Source organism: Amia ocellicauda, chromosome 5 (genome assembly GCF_036373705.1).
Source record: "Amia ocellicauda isolate fAmiCal2 chromosome 5, fAmiCal2.hap1, whole genome shotgun sequence".
In the NCBI taxonomy this organism is placed as follows: domain Eukaryota; kingdom Metazoa; phylum Chordata; class Actinopteri; order Amiiformes; family Amiidae; genus Amia; species Amia ocellicauda.
In genome coordinates this window covers 28,933,404-28,945,601 of record NC_089854.1, presented here as the reverse complement: position 1 = coordinate 28,945,601, position 12,198 = coordinate 28,933,404, and the positions used below count along the sequence as shown (strand labels likewise).

The 12,198-nt window shown below is 39.0% G+C and overlaps 1 protein-coding gene across 1 annotated transcript in view; it reads right to left on the bottom strand.

Annotated features, from left to right (window-relative positions):
* LOC136749022 (uncharacterized) overlaps positions 1-12,198 on the bottom strand; it is a 49,960-nt gene that overhangs the window by 17,487 nt on the left and 20,275 nt on the right. The window contains 29 exon segments of the mRNA XM_066702963.1: positions 2,789-2,923; positions 3,068-3,163; positions 3,276-3,380; positions 3,461-3,631; positions 3,895-4,020; positions 4,109-4,312; positions 4,408-4,716; positions 4,859-4,983; positions 5,148-5,313; positions 5,423-5,606; positions 5,701-5,897; positions 6,038-6,156; positions 6,263-6,389; positions 6,479-6,868; positions 6,966-7,056; positions 7,147-7,292; positions 7,379-7,555; positions 7,660-7,902; positions 8,066-8,321; positions 8,513-8,649; positions 8,966-9,089; positions 9,308-9,425; positions 9,526-9,613; positions 9,807-9,880; positions 9,964-10,270; positions 10,369-10,539; positions 10,685-10,834; positions 10,995-11,113; positions 12,006-12,144. Of these exon segments, the coding sequence (XP_066559060.1) occupies positions 2,789-2,923; positions 3,068-3,163; positions 3,276-3,380; positions 3,461-3,631; positions 3,895-4,020; positions 4,109-4,312; positions 4,408-4,716; positions 4,859-4,983; positions 5,148-5,313; positions 5,423-5,606; positions 5,701-5,897; positions 6,038-6,156; positions 6,263-6,389; positions 6,479-6,868; positions 6,966-7,056; positions 7,147-7,292; positions 7,379-7,555; positions 7,660-7,902; positions 8,066-8,321; positions 8,513-8,649; positions 8,966-9,089; positions 9,308-9,425; positions 9,526-9,613; positions 9,807-9,880; positions 9,964-10,270; positions 10,369-10,539; positions 10,685-10,834; positions 10,995-11,113; positions 12,006-12,144 (4,794 nt within the window).

Here is a 12,198-nt window from a genome sequence, read left to right as displayed (position 1 = left end):
TTCCCCCATATTTATTCTGCAGCATGACAACGACCCCAAACATACAGCAACAGTCATTAAGAACTATCTTCAGTGTAAAGAAGAACAAGGAGTCCTGGAAGTGATGGTATGGCCCCCACAGAGCCCTGATCTCAACATCATCGAGTCTGTCTGGGATTACATGAAGAGAGAGAAGCAACTGAGGCTGCCTAAATCCACAGAAGAACTGTGGTTAGTTCTCCAAAATGTTTGGGCCAACCTACCTGCCGAGATCCTTCAAAAACTGTGTCCAAGTGTACCTAGAAGAGTTGATGCTGTTTTGAAGGCAAAGGGTGGTCAAACCAAATATTGATTTGATGTAGATTATTCTTCTGTTCAATCACTTTGCACTTTGCATCTATTTTTAAAAGCATTCTTACTTTACAGCATTTTTTCAAACCTGCCTAAAACTTTTGCACAGTACTGTGTGTATATACACTCACCTAAAGGATTATTAGGAACACCATACTAATACTGTGTTTGACCCCCTTTCGCCTTCAGAACTGCCTTAATTCTACGTGGCATTGATTCAACAAGGTGCTGGAAGCATTCTTTAGAAATGTTGGCCCATATTGATAGGATAGCATCTTGCAGTTGATGGAGATTTGTGGGATGCACATCCAGGGCACGAAGCTCCCGTTCCACCACATCCCAAAGATGCTCTATTGGGTTGAGATCTGGTGACTGTGGGTGCCAGTTTAGTACAGTGAACTCATTGTCATGTTCAAGAAACCAATGTGAAATGATTCGACCTTTGTGACATGGTGCATTATCCTGCTGGAAGTAGCCATCAGAGGATGGGTACATGGTGGTCATAAAGGGATGGACATGGTCAGAAACAATGCTCAGGTAGGCCGTGGCATTTAAACGATGCCCAATTGACACTAAGGGGCCTAAAGTGTGCCAAGAAAACATCCCCCACACCATTACACCACCACCACCAGCCTGCACAGTGGTAACAAGGCATGATGGATCCATGTTCTCATTCTGTTTACGCCAAATTCTGACTCTACCATCTGAATGTCTCAACAGAAATCGAGACTCATCAGACCAGGCAACATTTTTCCAGTCTTCAACTGTCCAATTTTGGTGAGCTTGTGCAAATTGTAGCCTCTTTTTCCTATTTGTAGTGGAGATGAGTGGTACCCGGTGGGGTCTTCTGCTGTTGTAGCCCATCCGCCTCAAGGTTGTACGTGTTGTGGCTTCACAAATGCTTTGCTGCATACCTGGGTTGTAACGAGTGGTTATTTCAGTCAAAGTTGCTCTTCTATCAGCTTGAATCAGTCGGCCCATTCTCCTCTGACCTCTAGCATCAACAAGGCATTTTCGCCCACAGGACTGCCGCATACTGGATGTTTTTCCCTTTTCACACCATTCTTTGTAAACCCTAGAAATGGTTGTGCGTGAAAATCCCAGTAACTGAGCAGATTGTGAAATACTCAGACCGGCCCGTCTGGCACCAACAACCATGCCACGCTCAAAATTGCTTAAATCACCTTTCTTTCCCATTCAGACATTCAGTTTGGAGTTCAGGAGATTGTCTTGACCAGGACCACACCCCTAAATGCATTGAAGCAACTGCCATGTTGATTAGATAATTGCATTAATGAGAAATTGAACAGGTGTTCCTAATAATCCTTTAGGTGAGTGTATATATATATATATATATATATATATATATATATATATATAGTGTGTTGTGTGTTTACACTACTAAATTGTGTTGAAAAAATATTTAATATATATGGGAAGACAATGTAGAAGGGGAAGATTGCTTGAATTCATATATTTATATTGAAATGCAATACATAGTATATAATCCTATGAGTTTAGGAAGGGAAAGCAGTCATAATGGTATATCAATGGTAACAAAAACATGTGACATTTGTTCATAATTCTTCATCAGTTACTCTCTTTATTGTTTTGATATAATAATTAGGTTATTGTTGCTTTACTCACTTCCCCCCACAATACATTTTCAATATGGTTGCATCTCCTCATGAGTGTAAATGTTAATATCCTTGAAACTGTCATTGGAATTCAAATCTAAAATAGGATGAAACTGTAACTTTGGAGACCAGCTTGTTAAACCCAGATTTGGAGTTTATGTCAGGCAGTCCTCTGTGTTCAATGTGGAGACAGTAATACACATAAATGCATTTGCACTGTAAACCAATGGCAGGGGTACAAGTGGAAGAATTTTACTTTACTCACTCAAATGATATTGGATACTGAAACGCTGTTGTTGTTTATAATCCATAAATTTGTACTCAAGGAAAAATAATAGTAGGTTTTCATGGTGCCAAAACTAGTAGCATCATCCTTTTTGAGATAGAACTTTATAGAATGATCGACACAATGACAAAGGAATGGATAGAATGCACATTTATTCAGTAAACAAACAAAGCATCTGTTAAACATTGAAATTCATATTATATGAATCTCAGAGGCACTATCACTCATGTGGCTTCCATTACTCTGATTCTTTGCCCTGTGGAATAAAAGGAAATGGAAAGCAGCAATTAATTTCAATAATAATGTATCTTTAAAAAATCCCAACTAATTATATAATGTATAAACTAATGTGTTCCCATGAAAGGGAAATATCACAAATAAGTTATAAAACATCTAATGTTAAGTTCTCTTCTCAAACAGTTCTGTTCTAAAGCCATTTTAAAATAATATGTTTCAACTCACCTTAGAGCCAAAAAAGCAACTGCTTAAACATACACTTTCAAAAGCTATTTTAATATAATAAGTTTCATCTCACCTTGCTGCCAGCATCACGGCTCTTGGCCCTCAGCTTGTTGACCTGGGATTCAGAGATGTCCGCACGCTCCTCAGCTTCCTCCAGCTCATGCTGTGCCTTCCTGAACTTGGAGAGATGGGCATTGGCCTGTTCCTCCTGGAGTGGAAATACCATCATTATTAGTAAAAGGATTATGAAAAGTTACAGTTGCCTTCACAACCTGGTTCTAGTGTTAGAAAACTGGGAAGAGAAATAATGTTCATGAAGTTGATTTGTATTGCTTATGTCAGATTTACTCACAGCTTCCTCAGCCTGTCTCTTGTAAGCCTTCACTTTGAGTTGCAGCTTGTCAACCAGATCCTGGAGTCTGTTCACATTCTTCTTGTCCTCCTCAGCCTGCAGAGACAACAAATGACACATTCTTAATATAGATCATACATGTGCATTTAACCTTTGGTAAAGACGTTACTTGATGTAGTTACTTCTGTTATATCCATGAAGATATTACCTGGTAGGAGAGCTCCTTGACTCTTCTCTCATATTTACGGACACCTTTAATGGCATCGACTCCACGTCTTTGTTCAGCTTCAAGCTCATTCTCCAGCTCACGCACCTAGAAATCATAGCAGTTATTATTTATTTTCTTATGTCTTTTTTGAATGGCAGTACAATTATGTCAGAATGTGAATTTACCCTAGACTCCAATTTCTGGAGCTGCTTCTTTCCACCCTTCATTGCCAGCTGCTCAGCCTCATCCAGACGGTGCTGCAGGTCCTTCACTGTGACCTCCAGGTTCTTCTTCATTCTCTCCAGGTGAGAGCTGGTGTCCTGCTCCTTCTTCAGCTCCTCAGCCATCATGGCAGCCTGAGAGATGAATGTACAAGATTATATCTGACCCAGTCATTCAAGCTTACTATTTGTAATAACTTATAATATTTGTATTGTATTTATTGACAATTAATTGCTGAGAAAGGTAAGGAATGTATATTTCATGACTTGATCACAAACATTTGATGCAAAAAGATTAAATGGTAGATCTTCCAGAAAGGCATTTTCACTGACAGGTTGAATAAATCAGGCAATGTCCAAAGTCAGTAGGAAATGCTGATACTAATCATGTTACTCACATCAGTAATAGCCTTCTTGGCCTTTTCTTCTGCATTTCTTGCTTCCTGGATGGTGTCATCAACCTCACTTTGGAGTTGAGCAATGTCAGTCTCAAGCTTCTTCTTGGTGTTTACAAGGCTGGTGTTCTGGGAAAAACCAAAAGATTGTTTTAGATTTCTGAGTCAGAAATACATTCTCATGAATACATCATAATCTTGAGATTGCTCTATCAACCTGGGAGTGCAGCAGCTGCACACGCTCACTGGCGTCAACCAGTTCCTGTTCAGCCACTTTGCGGCCTCTCTCTGTCTGTTCCAGGGCAGCCCTCATTTCCTCAATCTCAGCCATCATGAGGGTGTTCCTGCGCTCCACCATGGCAGCCTGTTCCTTCATGTCCTCCTGTCCTCTGACAGCATCATCCAGGTGCAGTTGGGCATCCTGATTAAAAAAAGAAAAAGTGTAATTTTATGTTTTCTTTCAAAAACCAAATGCCTCATAGGAACCGACATAACTCATTGCTACAGGCTCCATACCTTGAGTTGTCCTTGGACGTTCCTCAGTTGTTTCTGGGCCTCAGCAGCCTGGCGGTTGGCGTGGCTCAGCTGGATTTCCATCTCATTGAGATCTCCCTCCATCTTCTTCTTCACTCTCAGGGCATCATTCCTGCTCCTGACCTCAGAATCAAGAGTGCTCTGCATTGAGTCAACAACTCTCTGGTTGTTTCTCTTCAGCTGCTCAAGCTCCTCATCCTTCTCAGCAATCTTTCTGTCCACTTCTGATTTGATCTGGTTCAGCTCCAGCTGGACACGAAGGATCTTGGACTCCTCATGCTCCAGTGAGGCCTACATATTCAACATAACATATTAACAACAACAGGAAGAAATATTAACATAAGATCAAAATAATAATTTTACAACTCTATTTCACACTTTATAATTTAGAGTGTGAGAAAAAAGAGGGGAATTATGGTAATAATGCCTGTACCTCAGCCTCCTCCAGTGCAGTCTGGATTTCAGACTTCTCTGTCTCCACCTGTTTCTTTGCCTTCTCCAGCTCATGAATGCTCTTTCCACTCTCACCAATCTGTTCAGTGAGGTCTGAGATCTCCTCTGTTATAAATAGTGGAGTAGCAATTTAACACAACAGATCATTAATCAGAAGGGCATATATAGCTCTGAATGATAAAAAGCTAATTACTTAATATTATTGCAGAAAAAGTATTTGTTATCACGTGTAACCTTTTGAAATATTTTTGAAGTATTTTCTAACTTACGCTGCAGGTTCTTGTTCTCGCGTTTAAGAGTCTCAAGATGATCCAGAGCCTCTTCATAGGAGTTCTTCATCTTGAAAAGCTCAGTGCTGAGAGAGCGAGCCTCTTTCTGAGCTGCCTCCAGCTCTGCCTGGCCCTCCTCAAACTTCTGCTTCCATTCTGCCATTACCTTATTTCAGAATTAAATAGTATTAAAACATCAATTTTAAAATATATATATATAAAAAATATATATATATCTCAAGAGATGAACAACACTGTTCAAATTAATTGTTCACCTTGTCAAAGTTTCTCTGCTTCTTGTCAAGGTTGGCAGCCTGGGCATTTGCTCTTTCCACATCAATCATGAGGTCTTCCACCTCACCCTGCAGTCTCTGCTTGGTCTTTTCCAGAGAGGCGCACTTGGAGTTCACAGCCTCAATTTGTTCCTCTGCATCTTGCAGGCGCTGGGCAAGCTTTTTCCTTTGGGAAGGTGGGGTGATTAGTAGAGGTTTAGAACTTAAATGCATGTATGTACATTAACTACAAAACTATTAAATCAATTTTGAGAACTCACTTGGACTCCTCAAGCTCTTCAGTGCGCTGGATGGCGTCAGTTTCGTATTTTGTTCTCCACTGAGCCACTTCACTGTTGGCCTTGGACATTCCACGCTGAAGCTCAGCCTTGGCCTCCTGCTCCTCCTCATATTGCTCCCGGAGCAGGTCACAGTCATGGCGGGCTGATTGTAAACCATGAGCCAGAGCATTCTTGGCCTACAAGGAAAGGAAAGTAATTCTTAGACATCTTGCTTTACCAGTAAAATACTGAATGTATATATGTGCAATTTTTATATTAATGCTAGAAATATTTTGTGACATTTTTGAAATCTTAAATAAGTTATTTTATGGTTTACCTTTGTTTCCTCCTCCATTTGCCTCTTCAGCTCCTCAATTTGTTGAGTGTAGGCCTGTTTTCCTCTTGTCAGCTGGGATACCAGAGATTCTTTCTCTTCCAGTTGGCGACCAAATTCACCTAAATTAGATATAGCAGTGGTTGATGTTAAATTTTGTTTTTGGTGTCCTTTGCTTTGAATATAACCATATGTATTATATAAAAATATTTATTTAAAAAATCATACCATTCTCAGTTTGCAGACGTGCTTTTTGACCACTGAGGTCATTAATCTGGCGTGAGTTCTCATCACTCTTAGCCTTGAGTTCACTGAGTTGGTCCTCCAGAGTACGGCACATCTTCTCCAGATTAGCCTGTCAGTGAAATAATAAGCAATATTCTTGTATCATTAAAAATTTACATGTTTATGGTTATACTTGGAACTGACTGGGTAATTCTTTACCTTAGACTTGGCTACAGACTCCATGTTGCTGGAGAGGTCATCAATCTCCATTTTGTATTCACTCTTCTCCTTCTCCAGCTTCTGCTTGACACGTTGAAGGTTGTCAATCTGTTCTCCTAATTCTGCCACGCTGTCGGCCTGCTTCTTGCGGAGGGCAGCAGCGGTGGCCTCGTGCTGCAGAGTCGACTCTTCAAGGTCGCGGCGGAGCTTCTGGAACTCAGCTTCACGTTTCTTGTTCATCTCAATCTGAGCTGCAGTGGCACCACCAGCCTCTTCAAGCCTTTCACTGATCTCCTCAAGTTCCCTGGAGAGATCAGCCCTCTGCTTCTCAATCTTTGCACGAGCAGCACGTTCAGCCTCAATTTCCTCTTCCAGTTCCTCAATACGAGCCTAGAGTTAAGAAATGTATGTGAAGATAGTCTGAACCTAGTGATAATAATTTTAAACAATAATCATCAATGTAAATATTGCAATTTTAATTGCATACCTGGAGCTCCTTAATCTTCTTCTGCAACTGAGCACCCAGAGCTTGTTCATCCTCAATCTTGCTGAGAAGCTGGCTGGTTTCAAAGTCCTTCCTGTGATGTGAAAAATTTATTTGAAAAAAGTCCTATTACTTTATACTTTTATAAAATTTGATCTGAAAATATAAATGTATAAATTCTTACTTCTTGATCTTCTCCTCTGACTGTTGTTTGTCATTTTCCAGATCCATTACGGATTCCTGTGATAGTTTCAGGTCACCCTCCAGCTTTCTCTTGGCCCTCTCAAGGTCCATTCGGAGTTTCTTCTCTTGCTCTAGTGATCCCTCAAGCTTTTAAGAGACGTGGAAAGATATACATTGACTGAAATTCATCAAAATTATGTACGAATAACAATCTTCATGGCCCCCTGACTTACATCATCCACTTGTTGTTCAAGCTTGGTCTTGGCCTTAGACAGGGTGTTGACTTTGTCCTCCTCTGCTTGAAGGTCATCCAGAGTCTGCTGGTGTGACTCTTGGAGGGCTTTCTTCTCCTTGGTTAACTTGGCAATGCTCTCATCCTGACTGGCCATCTCTTCAGTCAGGTTTTTAACCTATGAAGGTTTACAATATTACAACATTTGTTAAGAATTTCAGGTTGAAATTATCAGTTGAACTTGTACATGTTTTTTTAAAGAAGTATGAATTAAACTCTTACCTTATTTTCTGTGGCATGTTTCTCCTTCTCCACTTTGGCCAAGGTGAGCTCTAAGTCATCAATGTCTTTCTTGAGCTCAGAGCACTCATCCTCCAGTTTCCTCTTCTTGGCAGTCAGCTCAGAGTTCATTTCCTCCTCATCCTCCAGTCTCTCTGTAATCTCCTTCACTTTGGCCTCAAGCTGGATTTTGTTTTTGATCAGGCCCTCACATCTTTCCTCAGCATCATTGAGACCCTCAGCTTCCTGTTAAAATATAATTAAAATGACAATATTTAAATTTAATCGTCATACATACATTTGTACAGAATCAAAAATGACATAATTTAGAATTTCTCTGTTGAAAATGTAACAATATGAGTTGCATATTCATATACAGTTGAATGTATCATATTAAAGTAATGCTTACAGACTGGACTTGCAAGAGCAGGTCATTCTTTTCCTGTAGAAGAGACACCATTTTCTCTTCAAGGTCCTTTCTCTTGGCTTCTGCCTTTTTCAGATCTTCCTTGCACTTCACAAATTCTTCCTTCATGTTGGCAAATTCCTTCTCTGCCTCTGCACTCTTCAGAAGTGGCTTGATCTTGAAGTACAGCTTCATCCATGGCCAGTGTTTCACATTCATGAATGAGCGGATGTTGTATTGGATGGTGAAAACAGACTCTCTGTGTGAAGGCAAGTCATGCATTTAGTTTTATTATTGCATTAGGAGAAAATACATGTATTTTCAAAAGTATGCTTGTCTGTATTTAATTGTTAATGCAGCATTTATTTATTTTCTTAGGCCCAAGTCTACACAATGCAATGCAATATTCTGTTGTTACAATTATCCTAAATTTGATCTCTTGAAAGTTACCTCCTTTCCATCATCTTGACAAACTCCTTCCTCATCAGGTAACCACGGCAAAGAGCCTCAATAGCTGTCACCAGGGTTGCCAGTTTTTCATCTCGCATCTCCTCAAGGGTACCCAGCAGACCAGCTTTAAAGAACACCTGTGTTTGAATTAATGAGATGAGCCACGGCATTGTCAGAGCTTGGTCTTTTCCGCTTTTGCATGACATATTTAATACGTTTTCATATAATCTATACAGTTTATTTTCTTTAGACTATTTCAAGGTCTAAAGAATATATATATATATATATATATATATATATATATATATATATATATATATATATATATATATATATTTAATTAGTGTAGTTATCTCTATTTTGAGTGCTTCTGTATGCTTTGTGTTATGAAAAATGGAAAACTAAATGTTCTGGGATAGGGAGTGTTCCTGAGCAAGGTTAATTGACACATACCTTGGTGTGCCCAAATTTATACTGAGTGTGATCAACATCGATTGATCCCAAGAGCTTTTCAGAAGCTTTCTTGCTGTCAATGAACTGACCATCTGGGATGGCACTGGCATTCAATACTTTGTATCTGTAAAAAAGAAAGAGAGAAATATATATCATATCATATAAATACTAATATATATATATATATATATATATATATATATATATATATATATATATATATATATATATATATATATATATAATACTAATACTATAAATATATAAATATGAAACATATATATGTAGCATTAATAGATGTAGGTTTATGAGACATTTAAGAAGTTAAGGAAGACAGCAAACCTCTGCTTGAAGTCACCATACAGGATTCTGCTGGGGAATCCCTTTCTGCAGATTCTGATACCTTCCAGCACACCGTTGCACCTCAGCTGATGGATAACCAGATGGTTTTCCATAATTCCTAAAATAGCAGTGAGATATTAGATATAAGTAATGTCTGACCTTGGAAATCAATTGAAACAAGTCAGCTACACCACACATTATATATAAGTTACACTTACCTGGAGTCTTTGATTCATTGGGAATCAAGCAGCGCACAAAGTGAGGATGGGTGCTCCTCAAGTTGGTCATCAGCTTGCCCAAGTTCTCCTGTAATGGGAAAAGAGTGCAGATTTGTGAAATGGGGAAAACACAGTTATTGCAGTTTTCTTCTCATTCTTTTCCTTTTTTTGGTTTGGGACTTGAATCAGTTTGGAATTATGAATAATTTCTTACACCTAATTTGTGCACGAAATAAGAGGTATACATCATAGCCATATATTAATAGAAAGTAAATATTTACCCTGAAGAGACAAGACACCGTCTGGAAAGAGCCTCCCTTCTTCTTACCGCCCTTCTTTCCACCACCGCTGGCATCTTTAAACACAAACATGAAAGGTCAGTAATTCCTGGGCAATTCATTAATTTCAATGAAGGATTTGAATATGAAACATTGTTACCGTCAGCTCCAGCATGGGTGGCATACAGCAAAGCCAGCAGTTTGACAGAGGATTTCTGGTACAGCCCCACCACGGTGTCATTCAGGGGGTCCTTGTTCTTGTCCAGCCATCCGGTGATGTTGTAGTCCACAGTGCCGGCATAGTGCACCAGGGAGAAGTGGGCCTCAGCCTTGCCTTTGGCAGGCTTAGGTTTCTGGAAGCAGTTGACTTTACCAAGATGTTGGTCGTAGAGCTTGTTCTTGAAAGAAGTGTCTGATGCCTTGGGGAACATGCACTCCTCTTCAAGGATGGAGAAGATGCCCATGGGCTGATGAATGTAAAAAAAGCATGATATTAGAAACCAAACTGAGAATATCAGAGAGAATAAACATGATATTTATGAATGAAGTAAAAGGTTTTACACACCTTCTCAATAAGCTCAATGCAGGCAGCCAAGTCCATACCGAAGTCAATGAACTCCCATTCAATTCCTTCCTTCTTGTACTCTTCTTGTTCCAGTACAAACATGTGGTGGTTGAAGAACTGTTGCAGTTTCTCATTGGTGAAGTTGATGCACAGCTGTTCCAAGCTGTTGAACTATGTCATGAAATTATTGTAATTTAAAATACAGAACATACACATTTCTTGTATATATATAAGCTTTTGCTATACAAGGTATTCAAAATAATAATGAGACCTACAAGTCCCCAAATTATTAATGAAAAATGAAAGATTTGCTTACATCGAAGATCTCAAATCCAGCAATATCCAGCACCCCAATGAAGAACTGTCTGGGTTGCTTGGTGTCCAGCATCTGGTTAATGCGGACAACCATCCACAAGAACAATTTCTCATAGACTGATTTGGACAGGGCACCTACTGCATTGTTGACCTGAGAAGCAAAGAGATTCATGTGGATTTGTAATTTGTTTAATGGTAATGAGCATTTGAAAATTTGTCAGCAGCAAGGATACAGACCTAAGATGCTCATAGATGCATATGAGTTGAGAATTGATCAGTAGCAAGGAAATTAAGAGATTTTAAGTTTTTACCTGAGGTACAGTCTGCCCCTTGGTCACATACTCATTACCGACTTTGACTCTGGGGTAGCACAGGGCTTTGAGCAAATCAGCTGAGTTCAGGCCCAAAAGGTACGCAACCTTATCAGCCACTGTAATCACAATATAGAATGTTACTAATACTCTCAACTGACAGTATAACAGTCCAAGAACTATCACTGCAGATTATTATTTGTGTCTGAAAATGTAATTCTGAGATACATTTTTGACATTATTATTATTATTATTATTTATTTCTTAGCAGATGCTCTTGTCCAGGGCGACTTACAAAATATAAGAGCAATACAATGTGCAATAATACAGTGCAGTTCAAGGCATAATACATTCTACAAATTTAGAATTTACAGAAGTGCATACGAGATATACAGTAAACAATATATAAGGTTTTACATCCTAGATTGTCAAAATTGCAGAGACATTGAAAATGAAATACATTCGTCAAGGCATGTACTTGGTAAGTGAAAGGATAATATGTAAATCTATTGAAATCAGACCCATGGGCTTGGAATCGTTCTAAGCTAATGATTAATATAACACAATTTTAAGATGGATCTTGAGATACAGCTCTGGAAAAAAATAAGAGACCACTCCAAATTCAGAAATCAATGTTAAGTGATCTCTTATTTTTTTCCAGAGCTGTCTAAAAGTTTATATTGCCCAACAGAATATTTTGAGCAATGCTCATTTTGTTTGGACTAGGTCAGCACTCCTTGTTTACATGATTCAAATCCTTTTCCGGTCAAAGAAACTGTTGTCTAATCTGGAAATTAGATGGATGTGCTCTCCTCAGTCCTCAAGGACCAATCAAGGGTTACCTGCATATATCCATCAGGATTTGATTTGGGTTATTGGGTAGCCATGGAAGAATTGCATTGTCCTAAGAGCATTTCTGCTTTCTTGCTATCAGATCTTTGTCCTTGCCTCACCTTTGTAGTGAGAAATCCCATATGTTATAATAAAGTAACTTGTAAATCTGAAGTTTACCCTCTGTGCCGTCAGGTTCTGCCTGCTCCTCACGTTGCTTCTGCTTGAACTTCATGTTACCGTAGTGCATCACAGCACCAGTCAGCTTGTAGATGCCCAATTTCTCATCATTATTAAAGCCCAGAATATCAATGGCAGTCTAAATGATCAGAAATGTATCTCATTAGTAATAGGAAGAATAAATTGAAGATAT